This window comes from Haliotis rubra, unplaced genomic scaffold (assembly GCF_003918875.1).
Source record: "Haliotis rubra isolate DU_JTF1 unplaced genomic scaffold, ASM391887v1 Scf85, whole genome shotgun sequence".
Taxonomy (NCBI): Eukaryota; Metazoa; Mollusca; class Gastropoda; order Lepetellida; family Haliotidae; genus Haliotis; species Haliotis rubra.
Window position 1 is genome coordinate 329,650 of NW_025767579.1, and position 22,302 is coordinate 351,951.

Here is a 22,302-nt window from a genome sequence, read left to right on the forward strand (position 1 = left end):
CACGATATGGCCGAAATATTGCCGATGTGAAGTTAAATATTAACTCACTCACTTACTCTTGATACTGAACTTACAGCCCCCGTAGACCAAGTACTGACCGCCGTGTCCATTGGGAATGAAACAAGTGTTTACGTGAAAGTTTGCCATAGTGCAATGGAGAAACAAGGAAATCTCCATACTTTATAATACTTGTCGTTGGCATCGTTCACTTAATTAAAATTCATTTTGTAGCAAATGATATGAATATGGTTCATATAGTTTGTCTTGTGAAATATGTTCACCGGTGGTCATGAGGTTGCTCTGATCGGCCCTGATTGGAGTGCTGTGTGAACTTATGTCACAACCATAGCAGGGGTAACAAATTCACCCTGCACAATCACTGACCCGTAAGTGTTAATCTCTTTTAATCCCCCCAGCAAGTTGGGTAAGTGGGAATGAGCCCTTACAAGAACTCCAGAAATGGGTTAGGCACAATTCCCCCTCAAACCACACCCCGACGTTGCAGTCATGGGTTGTAAAGACAATGACAAAGGACCACATATAAGGGGTAAACTTTATTGTGTTAATATATTTAAAGCAACAACTGGATACATCAACTAGAACGTCGACAGTCAACACAAGGATAGAGGAGACATTATATAGCCAAGGTTTCAGTAAATTATGTTAGTTCGACATATGCACAGATCGTTTGTTGCCTTATTTGTTATGAACACGTCGTGAAGTTTCACACATCTCCAGCCAATAAGTGTCTGATAAGAAAACAACTCATATTACCGAGAATGACACCATGACCTTGACCTTTGATGGATGTTGTGGTCCTGATTCTTTGACTGTCAGCGCTCAGTTTCATTGTTTTGAAACACACGAACAAACATGTAGTGACACGACAGCACAACAATCTAAAATGTTTAAAAAATAGCAGAAACTCTGCTCAAGTACCTAGTCAAAATATTTAAAGCAAAAATAAGTACTATTGTATTTGATTATATATATATATGGGAGAAGTTATGAGCTTCGTGATAATTGAGGTCAACATTGATATTAATATCCACACGAAACTGTACATACACAAAGACTATGAGTGGTAAATATAAATCTGATCATGAAGCATACAAATTTGTTTGGAATAGCAAGATGTTGTCGCAATTCAGAAATAATCTACTATCGGATGATATACAAGACTTATTTGATAAATCTGTTGATGTAGCATTCACTGATATAAGTCAATGTGTAGATTATGTCGTAGAAGCATTGAGTCCAGCTGCTTTTGATATGAAAAGACGGATACGCCCCTTTCAGAAAAAAAAACATAATACGAATATCTGGTATGATGAAGAATGTAATCATTTAAAAAAGAACGGTGTAAATTTCTTAACTCCTTCCGAAAAGATAAAACTTTGCAATCCCTGGAGAGATATCACAAGGCTAGAAACAGATATAATACAACCTGCAAGGAAAAGAGAAAGGCATTTATGGAACAGAAAAGCAAAACCTAGAAAATAATATAAATGATGCCAAAAATTCTGGTATGAACTTAAAACACTAAACCTAGAAAAGCCAAAATAATAACATTGAAATCGACGAATGGTTCAATTACTTTCAGTCATTATTCTCTACCTCTGATAACAACCCAGATCCAAATAGACAAGACTATGTGAACGATACTGAGTCTACTCATATTACAGGTGTAACCCCCGACATATTGGATGCCCCAATAAGTAGAGATGAAATACTTAACAGTATACAACATCTAAAGTGTAATAAGTCACCAGGATTAGACAACATCCTCCCGGAATTTTTCAAACATTCATCTGATCTTTTACTTCCATATCTTGAGCTTATTTTCAATATTATCCTCGACACTGGGATCTTTCCTGAATCTTGGTCAGTTGGCATTCTTGTTCCAGTCTATAAACAGGGTGACCCTAAAGATACCAATAACTACCGTGGAATAACTGTACTTAGTATATTTGGCAAGTTATTTACTTACATTATCAACAAAAAGATTAGTTAAATGGACTGACGTCATGGATCAGATATACGAGGGTCAAGCGGGCTTTAGGGTTAGGGATATACAACAACAGATAATATCTTTATACTGTATAGCCTAATACAAAGATACCTCAGCTCAAAAGGTGGAAAGTTCTACGCACTATTCGCTGATTTTGCAAAGGCTTTCGATTCTGTGCAGCGGGATAAACTATGGAGACTTCTACAATCGCACAGTCTTAGTAGTAAAATGAATAAAATGTTGAAGAGTATATACGAAAATGTTAAAGTGTGTGTAAGGAATCAGCATGAATTATCTGAACCTTTCATTAGTGAACTAGGTGTTAGACAAGGCTGTATTTTAAGCCCTTTCCTTTTTACGTTTTTCATTAATGAATTAGCAATACAAATATGTGACACATGTAGGAATGGGATTCAACTACACCCAGATACAATACAACTATTTCTGCTACTCTTTGCCGATGATATTGTACTATTCTCTAGTACTGTTAGCGGTTTACAGAAACAAATAGATGAATTAGACAAATTTTCTGACCAATATAAATTGTGTGTAAACAGAGACAAAACCAAAATTATCGTCTTTAAGAAAGGTGGAAAGCTCTCTAAATTAGAAAAATGGTATTATAAAGGGCAACTACTCAAAACTACCAGTGTTTATAAGTATCTTGGTGTATATTTTTTGTAATAGCCTTTCCTGGTCCAAACACACAAAACAAGCGTCAGCACAAGCCTTCGAAATCCTAATCGGTGTTTGTAAAAATATGAGATCGTTGGGTGAAATGTCCTTTAACACATTCTTTAAAATATTCGATATGAAGATAAGTCCAATACCTCTATATGGCTCTGAAATATGGGGATTACAACAATATGACAGTATTGAAAGAGTTCATTTATATGCATGCAAAAGGTTTCTTGGTGTAAAACCGAACACATGTAATAGGATGGTTTACGGAGAATTAGGTAGATTCCCCTTGTTTATATACTCTTCCATTAAAGCCATAAAGTATTGGGTAAGATTACTGCATATGCCATGCCATAGGTTTCCGAAAAAATGTTATGATATGATGAAATTGTAAGACGAAAATGGGAAAAGGAATTGGGTGAGTGATATTAGGGAGTTGTTATACAAAACTGGTTATGGTTATGTGTGGTGTGATCACAATGTTCAGTTGCATACCAATTTTATCATATCATTTACACAAAGAATGAAAGATATCTATTTCCAGTCTTGGTCGGAATCACTACTTCTATCCACAAAATGTTTATACTATAACCAATGGAAATCGGACATACGTTTTGAAGATTATTTAGCAAAAATCGGCCTAAAGAAGTTCCGTATAGCTCTCTCTCGTTTTCGTTGCTCTTCCCATGAATTATTTATTGAAACTGGCAGGTATGCAGGTATACAAAGCGAAAACAGAATATGTCAGTTATGTAATACGAGTACTGTTGAGGATGAACTACATTTTCTTCTAATCTGTCCTGTTTATACGACTCTACGAACAAAATACCTAAAGCCATACTATTATAAGCATCTAAGTGTAAGAACATTAATTTCACTATTAACAGATACTACCACATCAATATTACAGAATCTGGCAATGTACATCTATTTCGCTATGAGATTAAGAAAAAGTATTGTTACAGAAAAGAATTTATAAATGATTTCTATCTACTCATGTAAACTCTAAATGTACTACAGGCCTGTGGCCTTTTTAAGTACAGAAATAAGGATTGATTGAAAGTTCCATTAGATTTCAAACAAAAGAGGCTGAGTAATGGCAACATAATTTCTAGTACATCGGCTGTGGAGGCAATAATCGAATTTGAATTTCTTGAAGAAATTCAGATGTCATCATGTGCAGGTATGAAAAGGTTATCATTGAGCTTCTTCGGTTCACTGGTTTCACCGGGGATGATGTTGATGGAACTAAGCGTGCACTTAGATTGTAAGTGGTGTTTTCATAAAGCCATCTTGGACGTCTGACTGGAATCTAAATGGTGATTGAGCTATACTCTTCAAGCTCCGGATTTGGCTCCGTCGTGTATGCTTGTGCTAATTTAAGTCCCTTTGAAGGATATACTGCACGACAATGACCCTTTGAAGGATATACTGCACGATAATGATCACTTTATATCCCGTATTCAGATGCGGATGCAGCTAAAGGTTCCTTGAAACGTCAGTTGTAGCATTCAAGCTACACCCCATTTGCAAGTCGTTTCTTGATGAACCGTGCGACCAGAATCTGAGGCCGTTGGGTCCACTCGCTCAGTATGTCGGTGTCCGTGGGAACGTCCTCCGTCGACAATCTGTCGATGAAGGTCACGCACACCACGCCGCCTGTAATACAGACCATGTTGTGTATATCGATGGTTGTAATGACAATCACTGGATTGTTGGGTATAGACTCGTTTATCTTTAAACCATTGCTGCTATATTGCAGAACATGTCGTTAAACAAAATACACAAAACCTTGCATTTGGAAGGCTGCTTGACCTGGTGCTCATTTAAGTTTCTGTATAGTTTCATTTTAGAGCGAGTGAGCTTTTACGCCGCTTTTTGCAATATTCCAGCAATATTATGGCAGAAATGGGCTTCAGACATTGTGCCCATGTGGGGAAGCGGCGTGACCAGCAAACGCTTTGACCACTAAATTACCCCACCGCCCCTCATATTAGACACAATAGAGCCCAACAAAGGCTGAGAACCATTTCATTACTGAAGATAGAGACAAAACACTGTCATATATTAGACCAAAACCATCACCTACATTTAACGCCAGCTTTATGGCAGAGAGCGAAGAACCCAGCCGACTCCATTTCAATGTTCTTCACACCTTCCGAGTCCAGTTGCTTCAGGAACCGGCGTTCGTCCCCCTCGTTGATGTCACACACAGCGCCACCTGTTCGCGCCTGACCTAATGGGAATAAAGGTTTATTGCTACACTGTAACTAACAGCAGAGAGGAGTTTGGTTTTCCACCGCTTTCAGCAATATTGCAATACCATTGCGGAGAACAACAAATGTGGGCTTCACACATTGTACTCATGTGGGGAATCTAACCCGTGCCTTCGGCGTTATGGGCAAACCACTAGGCTACCCCACTGCCCTTTATTAAAAGTACTAAGAACAAACCCCCCAAAAGCAAGAATATAACATTGATGTACACGTAGTATTGGTTTAATTCATGGTGCTCAATAAGAACCCCGTAGAGTAATATGTGCTTCTGTAAGTCTACCAGACAACCTTTAACTTGAAAAAAATCAACACCTGCATGAAAGAAACAAGGACCATTGAAACGATGGGCCTTTTCAATGAAATAGATTCAAAAGATATCTTCTGTGATCTTAATATGCTGAGAGAAACAAATAAAGGAACACAGGAAAATTCAAGCGTTCCTTTAATATTTTCAAGTTTTCATCACCAGCTTTGAATATCGCTGTGGGAGGAATTCTGAGAATAAATAAAGGAACACTACCATGAAGTGGTGTTCACTTATTTGTTTCCCTCAGTATATAATTCCCAGAGCATATGCAACAAATGGCTAAATGGACTGTCGTTCCAAAATATTTCCAATGCCAACTGATTGTGGACCATTCATGGCTTAATTCGGCTAAATACCGACCTTCAAAGAAATCATCTGTACAATAAGTCTTTCCCAAGATAATGTTGAACGGGTCTTCAGTTCTTGAGCAGGAATGTATCTCGCTGGCAAGTTCCTGGTCCACAATGATTGGTCTCTGGATGCCCTTGCCCAACACCACCTGCATGGCACAAAGGTACACTGTAATATTACTTTCAACAGTTTCAACAATCGTGCTGTCATCCCAGTAAAACGACCATTTTATTCGTCTGTCTGTATACCATAGAAACATCATGCATTTTTCCTCACTCATGATAATGAAATAGCTGGTAGCTAAAATGATTTGGGAAATCGCGCGTACACCTATAAAAGATTGTCGTCGAATGTATAGTGGCAAAATGTTCAGATGGTCAGTTCAGACAGATCTGAATCTCATCATAGTGTCCTACTTGTAGTTACGATCAGGACAGGTTGCAACACACAGGAAAACAATCCAGAGATCAACAGCATGGACATCGATCTACTCAATCCGGATGTGATGACATGTGTCAACCAAGTCAGTGAGCCTGACCACCCGATCCCGTTAGTCGCCTCTGACGATAAACATGGGCTGCTGAAGACTTGGATCTTCAGCCAGCTTTACAGACGGTCTGTAAATAACCGGGCATGTACTCACTGTTTCGTAGGTGTGCTCCATCTTCCCGTTGACAGCAGAGTTACTGACGACCACAGAGCCAGGAGGAACACCTGTGGAAACACACGTGGTTATCTATAAACCATGTTCATGTAGAGTCGAACCCAAACCACGTGTCAAAGTAACATTTGTTTCTGTTATGAAACGCTATGTCCGAATTTAAGACTTTGAACGGTTTTTTTCTAGAACGCATCAGCAGAATATCTATGAACAGCCATCACCAGTAGAGCAAGTTATTTGAAAACCCTCTATATAACCAATCTTGACCTTGAGTTAGATCGTCCACACTTATCTTTGTTAAATGATGGGGAGGAATGCATTTATATGATCTGATCGCAGCCTTATATTATACAGTTACATGAGAATCACATACCAAGGAAATGTAGATTAACCCTTGTCACCAATGTTTTCCAGCGTTGTCATGCCTATAAACAATAGAGCCCGTAGAATAGGCGGACTATTCAAGAAGCTGTCTTTACCCAAAGGTTGGCGCAAATGTGTCACCACAAAAGAACATCTAAGTTCTGAAGATCTGACCTGTCCTAAACCTGTCTCGGGTGTCCATCATGGCGTCCTTCCTTTAGGTAGGTCTCCTCTGTATAGAAAAACAATCAGCCACAACACCTCCCAGCAGGAAACTAGTCCATGATAGGAGGAGTTGGACGCGATAGACGACATTCTGCTCATCTCGAGATATAGGACAAGTCGGTATGCCATCTTGTAAATTATTGCCACAGGTCACACCTCGCCGACTAAGCGTTCAGTGCTTCTGTCACCCAAACGCATGTATTGATAACACCGATATTTGACAATAGATGATTTTCAGTTTGAACTAACTTGACACGTGTATTGCAGTAGAATGTGAAACAGCGTGTGAAATAACTTGCCGATTCCGCCGCATGTACCAATCCGGATGAAGGTGACGTCGTTACTTCCGGCATAGTGAAGCATCTTGAGTATTTCGTGCAGGGCCACCAGCATGGACGGCACACCGATACCGTGCTGCAAAGTGGGAAGGTACTTTGACGTATCACTGACTGTGCTCTGTTTTTGTTAATACATATCTTACTAAGACCAAATATACTTTACATTTATTAAATGAAATCATTCTAACTACAGAGAATACTTATTTTGCATAGTTATATAAATCACACACATAGCACACTCGAAAAAAAGTAGAAGCAGAATATCTCTGTATGGGAGGTCACGTTAGATTAGCTTCCTAGTCGGTATCTGAACTCACAATATGAACTAGCGAAACATTCGGAGCCGAAATTCTGTTGTTGTTTTTCTACCTTGGAAAAGAACGCTAACGAGAAGGCCTGAAGTTTTGAATGAGGATGAGAAGTTAGGGGAAAGGCGTTTTAGAAAGCTGCCATCTGGTTCATACAATGATCTTAATTACCTATAATGTTCGCTCAGGAACTGCAAGATCTTGATGGAGATAAGTTTCGAATCAGTGCAAAAGATCTGATTTTAATGATATTGGGGACATTTATGCTGTCCTAATTTTACTGTTTTTCTATAATCAGGTTTCGGGAGATTATTACAGTGATTAACAATAAAAGAATATTCACAAATACAAAGACTTCTTCAGTTTTATAGGTGCACAAACTGTACAGACGAATTACGAAAGTGTTCGGTGACATACGCATTTGAAATACATCACAAATACATACATTGGCAGAGAGAACGGGTCCAGCCTTGTACAGCACAAATCTGTCACTGTTACTGGCTAGGTTTGGGAGTTTCTCGTTCGGCGATAAAACACCCAGCTCCTGACCGATGTAATGCGCGAAGTTTTCCATACGTCGTGCAGAACCTCCGAGACACACGAACTGAAATATGGAGGTAATCGTATTAGTTATGCTACAGTTCTTTACTTAACTAATAGTCAGTGTCTGTTGTTGGCAAAGTTTGTAAGTAATTAAATGCGAGCATACAAACGAGTGATTAATATCATGAGCACAGAAACATACGATGATATGCTTTCAAGAAGGTTTGTTACGAACAAGGTTACCTTGTCGGAATATCAGATCAAATGTTGTCTAGGTCCACGCTTTTACAAAATCCACAAATAATGTCTGTCCTAATTACATTTTTGATTGACCTTGAAAGATTGGTTTTATGCCAGTTAAGTGTTCCAGCAATATTACAGAGGAGACACCAGAAATTGGCTTTATCTCCCAAAACACGTTTAGACCTTAAACGGGTCAGATTAGGGAACAAGAGAGGTGTTTTAGTTCTGGATCAAAACACATTTCTGCAGTGTGTGCTACATTATTTCCACGTTTTATTTGTTCGTTGTGTAACGCCGCACTCAGCAATATTCCAGCTATTTGACAGTGGTCTGTAAACAATCGAGGATGGACAATACAATCAAGTGATCAACAGCATGAGCATGAGCAATTACGCAAATGGGATGCATCAAACACGAGTCAAAGTTCCTGTTCGACCGATTGCGTTTGTTGCCTCTTACAACAAGCATGGGTGGCTGTAACCAAGATATTCACCATGGTGTTTCAGGTAGTAGTACTACGCACCTTGACGTCTCTAAATAAGGCAGGTAGGTCATGTGACGTCCTACTCATGGCGAAATGGTACAGGTTGTCATTGGTCATATTCTCCAGGTGACGGTTGGGTAACTGCATACCGCTGTAAGGTGAACGTTAAATATCATACATATATACCACCGGCCATAACGGCGTCACTTTTCACGCCATACGACAATAGTTATCAGCACTACAAAATGAGTCAATTTCTTGGCCATGTTTGCTTCTCTGAAAAACTACAGTCACGTCACAACCAATAATGTTCAATTCAGCCCCATCACAGACGATTCATAATCACAATTATCAGTATTTGATTGAGTGGAGAAACGCGAAGGATTGTGAACGTTTATGAATCACCATTATCAAGCCTAATACTATTGATTATATACTCGGCGTCATTAATGAAGAGTCAAGCTATTGGTAACACTATTTCTTAAAAGTTTCTTTTCTTGCTTAAATATATACATCTGAATGTTTTATAAACTTTCTTAACAGCATGGAAAAACACATCAGCGCGTTGAAATGGCATTATTGTGTTTTTAACGTCCGATACATTCTGATACAAATGGCACATTTATTATTCAAATTGTCAATATGGAAATCCACCTGCCAATCACAGGGGGGAAGCCCTGTCCATGCTCAACCTGAGGTGTCAAGAAATGCTTCAAATGTAAACAAGATATAATGTGTCATGACCAAATGATATAGGGGTTATAATCCATGACCATTCAGTTTATAAGACAAGTCGATTTCATAAACATTTACTATTTGGAAATATCAAAATCTTACGAAGTTTGGGACTCACTCTCTACCGGGATCGGCTCTCTATCGAGGAAATGATAGTCGATGACGACCAACTTCCGGTTGAGCATGGACAGGGCTTCCCCCCTGTGTTAATGTCAATGATTTGCACGTGCAAATCGCTCTATCCATGGAAAGTGGAGAACAATACACATGCATTGATGCTTTTTCACTGTCGGTCACTGTTCAGGTACCTGTTTGAAACCGCAGCTTAAAATGAGACGTTTTTTGACACTTGCTGAAAGGGGTCAGGCTATAGGCCTTTTGGAATCTGGTCAAACTCAGCGGCAGGTTGCTGTCCGCTTTAATGTGAGCCAGAGTGTTATTGGTAGACTGTGGCTAAGATTTCAAGCCAATGGGTCCGTGGAATATGTACGTCGACCAATGGTCAACCTCAATGGTCTCGTGTGCTCTTCACAGATGAAAGCAGATCAATTTGTCCTTCCATGATGGTCGGCAGAGGATTTATCGTAGCAATAGAGAGCGATTCACCTATGCAGCCGTGGCCACGCAAAACCAATCTGACGGTGGGGTCAGGCAGGGATACCTCCTATTTGATGTACTCCACTGCACGTGATCGTGATCGACGGTAATCTTACCGGACAGCGTTATAGGGACGAGATTCTGGCTCCTAGAGCAGTACCATTCCTGCAAGCTATCCATGGCTTTGATGGTCGACCCTCTTTACTGCAAGACGACAACGCTAGGCCTCACAGGGCCAGGATTGTCACTGAATTCCGTAGGCAGCAGGGTGTAGAGCGGATGGAGTGGCCGGCATGCTCGTCGGACCTCAACCCAATGGAGCATGCCTGGGATGAACTCGGTCGACGTGTCTCTGTAGAAACTAATCGACCATGATTTACCCATGAAAACACATACATGAGTATGTAAACCATTATTTATGCTTGCCAGGCAGTGCGCATATAAAATGTCATCAGGCGTAAATAGAGGGTGGCCAATCCACCTAACCTCACATAGTATAAATGTATCTGTGAGACAGGGTATACTGTGTGATGACTGGGACATCAATAAAAGGTATGCTCGTCATACTATTAATTCAATAATTTCGAACGTGCGGTTGAAATCCATTTTAACCCAGTACACACTAACACATATTCTTATATATGAACCCGCGGACAGACAACGTGTATTTTAAAGGTCACATAAACCCTAGGGGGTACAAATACATAAATCACTAACTGGCATCGTTATAAATGAAACCCCGTCATTAAAACTACTCATTTCGACCTTTAATTGACTTAAATCGACCTTTTTGACAACAGTGCACAATTCTCACCCGCGAACGAAATTTCAACCAATCAGAGCGGCGCGCCTCTGTGACGTCATATGAGGAATAGCTTTGAGAGCCGATGCAGAATTCATCTACATTTTAGGGGTTAAATTATCTTGTTTACAGGCTTGTATAAACCTGAAATCGTGACAACTGTTGTGGAAAATGAAAGCTATATGTTCTCACAATCTACTGTCATTTAATTTTGTCTCCTGCTTTGCCTAGTTTCCGAGTTACAACTTGTTTTCATAAACGATTCTGTCAAAATCGATTGGTGTCGTTAGGCCCTATTTGTATAATGACTGATCCAAATTGATCCCATTTCTGTGTTGTTTTACCTCGATATTTAATCATGTCATGTAAAAATCTGTTTGTATTCTCAAAACAGTGTCGGCCCATAAGTTTTCACATGCAATACAGCAATTAATACTCCCTCGTTGTAACCCGTGTTAGGTGGTATAAACCTACACATGTTATTTGTCATCATTCACTTGATGGTCAGTTAATGAATTTATAACAGGTATAATTAGTGGTAACACACTTAGATTACCCGACAAAGGTTCCCATTTGGCATTTCTTGTGTCTGGAGTAAATATTCAACATTATAAACATCGATCAAAGGATTAACCGATAACACGCTGATTGATTAATTACTTTTATCTTACACAGCGGAATTGTCAAAAGGTAGTGTTTATGTATGTAGATTTACTAATTTATACTGAATACACTCTGTCGTGTCGGTGTCTGCGTAAAAACAACGTCCTTCTTTCAAAGGATTAACCGGCAATACATTGATTGATTGCCCATTATTGGCTAACTAAATTACTGTTTTTTAAAGAAAGGCGGACATTATGCAATTAGTTGCCAGGTGTGCTATCTTGGGTGACCAATGAGACTATACACCAATACCTGAAAGATTTATCACTTTTTCGTATATTAAACTGTTAAAAGACACATCATTTGGAACAGTTTTGTGGATATTGATGGATACATTCCTCGAACAAGGTAATGGCCTGATATTGTTCCTATAATTTTAATCTGTTTTAATTTTAATATTTGCATTTTGTTTTATTCATTTTGTCGTAGCATTCAACAGAATCATTGTTTTCGCCGTGAAGTGTAATGAGACAGACAACATGCACTAGGATGTGTGTGCGAATTATGATTCACATTGGCAAACTATAAAATGTCTAGATATTACAGTTCTGTTATAAATTCACTATAAGTATCAGCAGATCGTCTGCTTTTTATTTAGTTTCAAAATGCATACAAGTATGATAATAAACTAATTAGGATTATAAGACCAAATATAAAGACGCACATTGACTAGTATCTACATACTGGTGAGTGGACATTAACCATGGGAATGTAGCAAGAAATTTATCGCGCAGTATTGTGACTTCGACCCCCACCTCGCTTCCGTGGAAGAAATCGTTATGTTATAAGTTGTGTCATGCAAAATCCGTTTGGTTATGATTCCAATACATATTTAACTACGAGTAGAAAGTAGTCTTGATTTTCTAACAGTGAAAACAAACTATAATCTCATTAATTCTAACAGATTTTTTTATTTTTAAAATGGCGGCCCTGATCGGGAACATCCGCCAGTCTGAGGATAAATGGTATTTAGGTTTGTTTTCACCGAGTTACAAAAATCAAAACTACTTTCTACTGGTAATAAAATATGTATTTTATTGATGGCCAATAGGATTTTGCATGACATAGCGTATCATAACAATTTCTCTCGTGGCAGCGAGGTGGGTGTCAATATAATACTACTTACAATATTATTGTTACTTCGACCACAACCTCACTTCCGAGGAAGAAATCGTTATGTTACAAGTTGTGTCATAGAAAATCTTTATGGTCATCAATCGTATGCATATTTTACTACAACTAGTAAGTAGTTTTGATTCTTTAACTTCCGTGAAGCGATCTGAACACAAGTAAGATATCGTTTCAGGCTTCCACAACGCTCGCTTCGCACTCACAAACATAACCCATTTAGCACGAACTGCGGGGTCCTGTGAAAATCTGTGCATGGTGACACCATCGCCCGACCCCCAGAGGCAATTGACGACAAAGCAACGATTCGGCATGTCGTCGTTGATGTCGAGAAATCATCAAAATGATGAGCGTGCTACACATTTTCTATACAACTAACTGAAAATCGTTCCTCATATGACGTCACTGCAGTGCTCTGGCGACAGAGTTACGTAACCTGTCTGTGGTTTCGTTGGCGGGCGAGAGGGAAGCAGGCGACTTTTTGGCCACTTTTAATCGCTCGGTATTAATTAACCACAAGTTTTTAAAGAATACATTTGGTGTTCCGCATAAGACTAACCACAAATCTTTCATATGTAATGGTTAAAAGAGTAACAAAAAACAAAGTTTAGTGGTTCTTTAAGGGACTTCAAGGGCTTGACAAATCGCCCGAGTCATTGCAGAGTAGTAATTGTTTGTTTAAGAGACACTTACATTTGGGAATCCCTGTTGGCATTCTCCATGACGAACAGCTAAGGTGTACTCTGGGAAAACGCGTGAAGGTTTTCTGTAAGATCGCAATCTGCTTGCAGTTGACACGTGTTCTGTCGGGGAAAGGCTTCCCTGCATGTGCCGTGAGCCGGTGGGTAACTGTGAAGCTTGACCCTAGTGATTGGTTAGGTCAGATAGACTGGCGACCAGTCTCCGTTCCTTAATTTATTCCCAGGAGGTGGCTGGAGGTGACATGATCTGCCCTTATCACCGACCTCTGGTGCGCATTGAAATATATTTGAAATGTTCTTAACTTTATACAAAACAGCAAATAAAAAACCCACACAAACAAAAGCAATACAAAACACACACCATATCCCAGCACATGAAAACATATAAACAAGAAAAAAACCTAAACAATACAATATCAAGAGTCTTGTCAGAAGAGTTACCTGCTATGATTACACCAATTCCTATTTTACCAGCTTTATTAATGTTTTACCATATCAAATGTTAAATCTTTAGATCATTTCTAATTAATCTTAGGGAATATTTCACAGGGATATCAGGTATAAATTGTCTCTATTTTCGTTGTTGATATCCAGTAGGCTTTAGGATGGAATGTTGTGTCTATGCGGGGAGAGTTGATGTTTTCTTCATATATATTTCCTATATACAGTGTTTCCTAAATACAGTGTATCATATATACAGTGCATCCTATATACAGTGTATCCTATATACAGTGTTTCCTAAATACAGTGTATCCTATATACAGTGTTTCCTATATACAGTGTATCATATATACAGTATTTCCTATATACAGTGTATCCTATATACAGTGTTTCCTATATACAGTGTATCATATATACAGTATTTCCTATATACAGTGTATCATATATACCCCCCCCACCTCGCTTCCGTGGAAGAAATCGTTATGTTATAAGTTGTGTCATGCAAAAATCCGTTTGGTTATGATTCCAATACATATTTAACTACGAGTAGAAAGTAGTCTTGATTTTCTAACTTGATGAAAACAAACTATAATCTCATTAATTCTAACAGATTTTTTTTATTTTTAAAAATGGCGGCGCCCTGTCGGGAACATCCGCCAGTCTGAGGATAAATGGTATTTAGGTTTGTTTTCACCGAGTTACAAAATCAAAACTACTTTCTACTGGTAGTAAAATATGTATTTTATTGATGGCCAATAGGATTTTGCATGACATAGCGTATATCATAACAATTTCTCGTGGCAGCGAGGTGGGTGTCAATATAATACTACTTACAATATTATTGTTACTTCGACCACAACCTCACTTCCGAGGAAGAAATCGTTATGTTACAAGTTGTGTCATAGAAAATCTTTATGGTCATCAATCGTATGCATATTTTACTACAACTAGTAAGTAGTTTTGATTCTTTAACTTCCGTGAAGCGATCTGAACACAAGTAAGATATCGTTTCAGGCTTCCACAACGCTCGCTTCGCACTCACAAACATAACCCATTTAGCACGAACTGTGGGTCCTGTGGAAATCTGTGCATGGGGACACCATCGCCCGACCCTAGGAGCAATTGACGACAAAGCAACGATTCGGCATGTCGTCGTTGATGTCGAGAAATCATCAAAATGATGAGCGTGCTACACATTTCTATACAACTAACTGAAAATCGTTCCTCATATGACGTCACTGCAGTGCTCTGGCGACAGAGTTACGTAACCTGTCTGTGGTTTCTGTTGGCGGGCGAGAGGGAAGCAGGCGACTTTTTGGCCACTTTTAATCGCTCGGTATTAATTAACCACAAGTTTTAAAGAATAAATTTGGTGTTCCGCATAAGACTAACCACAAATCTTCATATGTAATGGTTAAAAAGAGTAACAAAACAAAGTTTAGTGGTTCTTTAAGGGACTTCAAGGGCTTGACAAATCGCCCGAGTCATTGCAGAGTAGTAATTGTTTGTTTAAGAGACACTTACATTTGGGAATCCCTGTTGGCATTCTCCATGACGAACAGCTAAGGTGTACTCTGGGAAAACGCGTGAAGGTTTTCTGTAAGATCCCAATCTGCTTGCAGTTGATACGTGTTCTGTCGGGGAAAGGCTTCCCTGCATGTGCCGTGAGCCGGTGGGTAACTGTGAAGCTTGACCCTAGTGATTGGTTAGGTCAGATAGACTGGCGACCAGTCTCCGTTCATAATTTATTCCCAGGAGGTGGCTGGAGGTGACATGATCTGCCCTTATCACCGACCTCTGGTGCGCATTGAAATATATTTGAAATGTACTTAACTTTATACAAAACAGCAAATAAAAAACCCACACAAACAAAAGCAATACAAAACACACACCATATCCCAGCACATGAAAACATATAAACAAGAAAAAAACTAAACAATACAATATCAAGAGTCTTGTCAGAAGAGTTACCTGCTATGATTACACCAATTCCTATTTTACCAGCTTTATTAATGTTTTACCATATCAAATGTTAAATCTTTAGATCATTTCTAATTAATCTTAGGGAATATTTCACAGGGATATCAGGTATAAATTGTCTCTATTTTCGTTGTTGATATCCAGTAGGCTTTAGGATGGAATGTTGTGTCTATGCGGGGAGAGTTGATGTTTTCTTCATATATATTTCCTATATACAGTGTTTCCTAAATACAGTGTATCATATATACAGTGCATCCTATATACAGTGTATCCTATATACAGTGTTTCCTAAATACAGTGTATCCTATATACAGTGTTTCCTATATACAGTGTATCATATATACAGTATTTCCTATATACAGTGTATCCTATATACAGTGTTTCCTATATACAGTGTATCATATATACAGTATTTCCTATATACAGTGTATCATATATACAGCGTTTCCTATATACAGTGTATCATATATACAGTGTTTCCTATATACAGTATATCATATATACAGTGTTTCCTATATACAGTGTATCATATATACAGTGCATCCTATATACAGTGTATCCTATATACAGTGTTTCCTAAATACAGTGTATCCTATATACAGTGTTTCCTATATACAGTGTATCATATATACAGTATTTCCTATATACAGTGTATCCTATATACAGTGTTTCCTATATACAGTGTATCATATATACAGTATTTCCTATATACAGTGTATCATATATACAGCGTTTCCTATATACAGTGTATCATATATACAGTGTTTCCTATATACAGTATATCATATATACAGTGTTTCCTATATACAGTGTATCATATATACAGTGTTTTCTATATACAGTATATCATATATACAGTGTTTCCTATATACAGTGTATCCTATATACAGTGTTTCCTATATACAGTGTATCATATATACAGTGTATCCTATATACAGTGTATCCTATATACAGTGTTTCCTATATACAGTGTATCCTATATACAGTGTTTCCTATATACAGTGTATCCTATATACAGTGTTTCCTAAATACAGTGTATCATATATACAGTGCATCCTATATACAGTGTATCCTATATACAGTGTTTCCTATATACAGTGTATCATATATACAGTGTTTCCTATATACAGTGTTTCCTATATACAGTGTATCCTATATACAGTGTTTCCTATATACAGTGTATCCTATATACAGTGTTTCCTATATACAGTGTATCCTATATACAGTGTTTCCTAAATACAGTGTATCATATATACAGTGCATCCTATATACAGTGTATCCTATATACAGTGTTTCCTATATACAGTGTATCATATATACAGTGTTTCCTATATACAGTGTATCCTATATACAGTGTTTCCTATATACAGTGTATCATATATACAGTGTTTCCTATATACAGTGTTTCCTATATACAGTGTTTCCTATATACAGTGTTTCCTATATACAGTGTATCATATATACAGTGTTTCCTATATACAGTGTTTCCTATATACAGTGTATCATATATACAGTGTTTCCTATATACAGTGTATCATATATACAGTGTTTCCTATATACAGTGTATCCTATATACAGTGTTTCCTATATACAGTGTATCATATATACAGTGTTTCCTATATACAGTGTTTCCTATATACAGTGTATCATATATCGGTCTTCCCTGAAGTAATTCCATGCTTCTTCATTTTCTCACAGTTCAAATATTTGCTAAATATTTCATATCAAAAGATATTACATATGATATGCAAAGTTCACGAGTGTATCTGCAGTTAATCTGCTGATTTTTCACTTAAATGAGAGAAAGTCAATTAGGTTGTAAAACATACCGCCAGACAGTGTCGACAATAACTGCTGCCAGATTGCCGCGCTGACCAATAACGATAGGCTCATTAAGAATTAGTGGGCGGTCAATTTGAAATGCTTCTGGACAAAAGAAACGCCACCCTCTGTTCTTTATTACCACCATCCGGTGAAAGGTAGGTGCCAGACTAGTAATTATGTAACATGGGAATAAGTATAATATATGTGAAAAAGTAATTTGATAAGATAATGTTGGCAATGCTTAGGGAAAAGCCCGTGGAAGTTTATGTCTCCTGACCTCCATTATTGTCGGCTAAAGGACAGTCCCGCCACAACACTGCTGATATTGAAACGGGAGATGAACAATAACACAGTATATCGGTCAGGTCACTGCCACCCATATGTGACGGGACTTCAGTAATACATGTGCCCCGATGTAGACTAACTTTTAGTCTCTGAATGCATATAATTTTGGCAGTAACAAACAAGCCCCCAAAAGCGCCCCTGTCAGATGGGAACATGCCTATTTCAGCACAGCTCCCTTGGGAGCTGCATAAACCGCCTTACACTCGCATGCTGCGTGTCGTTGGATAGCTGGATCCTGGCGCTACACGGAGAATGTTTCCGTTTGTTTTAATGCAAATTTATTGCCGAGCATGTAAGGTTTCTGTGATTTTAAGCTGTGCGTTTTTCTTCCACGTAGGTCCCTTTGGAAGAAATTTGTTCCACCCAGCCTTCGGTGGAAGTCGCCCGCGCCATTGCATTTTGGAAGCCTTCTACTTTGTCATATCTATGCATGTTATACATTGTTGGAAACCTGAGGAAACGCTCTCTCCAAATATGCAAACGTGAATATTATGCTGCCCCTGGTAACCAGTCCAGATTGAAACTCTGACGTGCTGTTTTGTGTAATTTTACTGAAGTTCAATTCTTCTGTGATATAGCAATTTTTCGCCAACATCATGTAGTATATGATATAACGGCTACTACTCTTACACATCACCTCAGAATATACATTTCTATAGTGCGTTTGAAAGCCATGTAAGGCGTGTTTTAGACGATGTATAATACACACATGTTGCACATTCAGTGGTGGAACTGCATGAGTATTAATGTGCGAACTGCAAAATATGTGGGACGTGATATAGATTGGCGGAATTATATGAATCTGTACACCGGCTATACGTACCGGCTATACGTATCCCTACATATATAGTGCATGTGCAGGATCATTCATGTGGGATTCTGGAAATATGTAATATATTGTTGTGCAACATTAGATAGTTGAGCTATACAGGAATGAATATGCTGGACAGAACTAAAAAGTACAATAGTTTGGAATCTAACCAAAACAGCAATACCTGTGTTCGATCCTTTATTTCTTAACGCATATGAAAGCCCTTTAAAATGCCTATCTAACACGTACATGTGCAATATTTTCCAAAGATGCTACACACATCTGAAGTTGCCGCCGCCTATGGTGTCGTGTCACCTCCGACATGAGCGCATGCAGTGTTCGGTTATAATGCCTATACCCGTCGTTCGACCCCTCATTTCTATAATGCACATGAAAGCCCTCTAAAATGCGCTTCTAACGTCGTATAACACGTACATGTCCGGCATTTTGCAAAGGTGCTACACACATCTGAAACTTCCGCCGCTTCTGGTGTCCGTGTCACCTCCGCCATCAGCGGATGTTCACTTCGGCTATAATTTCTATGTCCATGGTCTGATTTTCAATATGTCTGATGCAGTCGAAAGCCCTCGAAAGTACGCTTCAAACGACGTATAACACGTACATGTGCGACGTTGTGCTGAGACGTTACACACGTCGGTTTATACCGCCGCTTCTTGTGTCGGCGGCCTTTCAAATGGGCCTTTGTTGAGGCTTTGCCTTATCGCGTCTTTGTTTGCTTCTAAATCCGTTATACCTATCTGCAACATACCTGTATTGGTATCATTAGAAAGCTCTTTTGACGTCGGTGACGGTGATGAACGCAGATTTGATCTATCCTGAACATTAAAATATATATTGCACAATTTGTTAGAAGAAATCGTCATTTTTTGCTATACTTCTGCAGAAAATCCTATATAACTCTTGTTTCCAAAGTCAGAATTGGCTTATATTGCCAGAAAGCCCATTCAATGGTGGAGGTGCATGCAAAACGGCGTTTTTCTAACTCTTCAAATAAAGTATTTATTAACTTTTTAAAATGCAAAGTACTCTCAGGCTAAAGTCTAACATTCCAACGTATTGACGGGGGTCTTCTTTATTCGGGGAAAGGAGCCAGGTTGGCCACTGGCTCGGATATTTGCCTTTGTTTCTCCGGCACGACGATGCAACGGGCACGGCGATGTGAAAATTGCCCTCCACGTCTGCCCACGGAGGTCGGAAAGATGGTAGTGCATAGAGGGATAATTCCGACCTCCACCATGATCAAGCACTTGGTTGACTTGGTGCTTAGCTTGTGTAACGGCGCTCGACGTTGCTCATGCTATTCACCATTCGTTCTCCCGAAGATGCTCGATGTACAGACGGCCATGGTGTAGCAGAACTGAAACAGATTGAGTTTTGACAAGTGGCTCTAAGGCGACTTTGCTGGATGCAAGCTCAAATGTTGGTGTTGCATAGGGGGTGAAAGGGCGACCCTTAGAGTAAAGGCGATGGTGGTGAAACGATGGCTGGCGCAGGCAAACCAGTTCGAGTCTCGGCAGTGGCTCAGAGGCGACTTGGCAGTAAGCAAGCGCAAATGGTGGTGATGTCTTACTTAAAGCAGGACGAAGTCCTGGTGTGGCATGGGGGCGAAGGGGCGGCCCCTAGAGGAGAGGCGATGGTGGCGAAATGGTGGCTGGCGCAGGCAAACCAGCTCGAGTCTTGGCAATGGCTCAGAGGCGACTTGGCGGTGACTGTGCATGATTTGCCGAGTCAAATCTTTGCAATTCTCTAAGGTGTAGCATATGAGAAAGGAGAGGTCTATTGCTGTAGTGTCTACAGCTTTATATGTGAGGCACCCAGTTGATGGATAGACGCGAGGGCATGACATGCCAACGGACATTGACATTTTTCTGACGTTTGTTATGCATGTTGATGTAAAGTGTCGTATGTGTTGTTCATCACGTGTAGCAGCTCCACTGACATTATCAACAGTACCTGAAGAAATCACAGAGATCTGATCTACCACGACGACCTTCCTACGTAGACTCAACTGCGCCTTCACAGCAATCAGACTTTGAAATCAAAGTAGTATCCTTCCAGATTTCATATTTCGTATTATTTATTTGTGCTGACATATTTGAATTATCTGTCCATTATATAATTGTTTGGGTATTGAATTCGTGAGTTATGGTTATGCATGTGGGTATATGACTGTGATGCACAAGTGCTTCGTCCTTATCATGTTGGCCATACAAATGGGGAATGCAAAAATAAAAGTACAAGTTAACACCGTTTCTCTCTAAACTAAAACACTAAACCCAAACCGATATAACATAAAATTAACGTGAAAAGGCAGTCCTTCTCTCTCTAATCTAAAACGCTAACCCAAAACCGAAATTACATAAAATTAAGACTAAAAGCCTACGGCCTTCTCTTTAAGCTAAATCACTAACCCAAACCGCAATAACATAAATTTAAAGCTAAAAAGCATTAATACAAAGAAAGTTAAAACGTAAAATAAACAATAACAACACGAAACAAAAAACCAATAATTCATCAGCGTCGGACAGAACTGTCCCAAGAAACTCTATCGGGAGCCAAACCGTCGAACATAGTGACCCATTCGAGGACTTCACCTGATGTTTATGCCGATGTGGCCTGAATTTTAACAATATTTCAGTTTTTTCACAACCGGTCAGCGTGATATTGGAGAAATGTCCAAAGTGATGAATGTGTATGGTGCTGGGATTCGAACCTATGATCATAGTTTTCTGGTGTGACTAAATTGCCCCGCTTTGAATGACAGGGCCACCGTGTGCCGTCATTATAATGAAAATTCGCGCTAATAATTTGTCTTGCTGCTAAAACACACTTGATTGACTAAATACATTTACAATATATAAAATAATTTTCAAAGCAACAATGAAAGATTTGCATTAAGTTCAAGAAAAGCAGCCCCCATTGCCACTACGATAGTCTGTCTCACAGTCCCTGAACCACATTAATTTCCCTACTGCCAAGCCCTCTCTGCAGTGCTAAAGCCCTAAATAAAGCAAGTCTAGATTTCCTCAGGTTCAGAGATTCTGAAACTCTGGTCTTCCTAGGGCTCCTTTTCAATATAAATGGGCTTGTTTGTTACTATCAAAATTATATATATTCAGAGACTAAACCTTAGTCTACCACTACGAGTATGACTTCATTTTATAAACCATTGGAGGTAACAAAAGACCAGTGAAGTCTGAAATAGAGCATAACATTTTCTGCGCACGCGTAGACTACTTGACATTCTACACACATGCGCACCTGTAATCGAAAAGGGCGACGACGCGACATTTCAAGGTCAAAACATGTCGCGTTGTTACGCATTGTTGGGCCTTTTTACACAGTGTTTACCTGGCAAAGATTCAAGTGCCTTCAGGTTGTACTAGCATAGTTGGATATACAGCACCACTCACTTGTTGACTAGTTACTGGTGTTTCTGCTACTGAGTAGTTATACTGATGTT

General features: G+C 39.0%; 1 protein-coding gene and 1 long non-coding RNA gene across 2 annotated transcripts in view; one reads left to right on the forward strand and one right to left on the reverse strand.

Annotated features, from left to right (window-relative positions):
* Nucleotides 1-17,839, forward strand: part of LOC124262657 — a 26,096-nt gene extending 8,257 nt beyond the window's left edge. The window contains exons 2-5 of the long non-coding RNA XR_006894664.1: nt 1,757-1,764; nt 6,981-6,991; nt 12,546-12,553; nt 17,829-17,839. This is a non-coding gene — a long non-coding RNA (uncharacterized LOC124262657). The remainder of the gene's footprint in view (nt 1-1,756; nt 1,765-6,980; nt 6,992-12,545; nt 12,554-17,828) is intronic.
* Nucleotides 3,632-13,544, reverse strand: LOC124262655 (uridine phosphorylase 1-like). The gene is made up of 8 exons (XM_046697156.1): nt 13,410-13,544; nt 8,831-8,942; nt 7,967-8,125; nt 7,175-7,289; nt 6,270-6,340; nt 5,636-5,774; nt 4,782-4,928; nt 3,632-4,351 (listed from the first exon to the last, which is right to left on the reverse strand). Exons 1-8 carry the CDS (start codon nt 13,436-13,438, stop codon nt 4,209-4,211), a joined length of 915 nt encoding a protein of 304 aa, XP_046553112.1. The 5' UTR covers nt 13,439-13,544; the 3' UTR covers nt 3,632-4,208.
* Nucleotides 17,840-22,302: the final 4,463 nt, after the last annotated feature.

Coding starts and splice junctions, on each gene's coding strand:
- LOC124262655 (XM_046697156.1), bottom strand. CDS start 13,438: ATGGAGAATGCCAACAGGGATTCCCAAAT. Junction 8,126..8,830: donor CCTTATTTAGAGACGTCAAG/GTGCGTAGTACT, acceptor TCCATATTTCAG/TTCGTGTGTCTCGGAGGTTC. Junction 5,775..6,269: donor TGGAGCACACCTACGAAACA/GTGAGTACATGC, acceptor TGTGCCATGCAG/GTGGTGTTGGGCAAGGGCAT.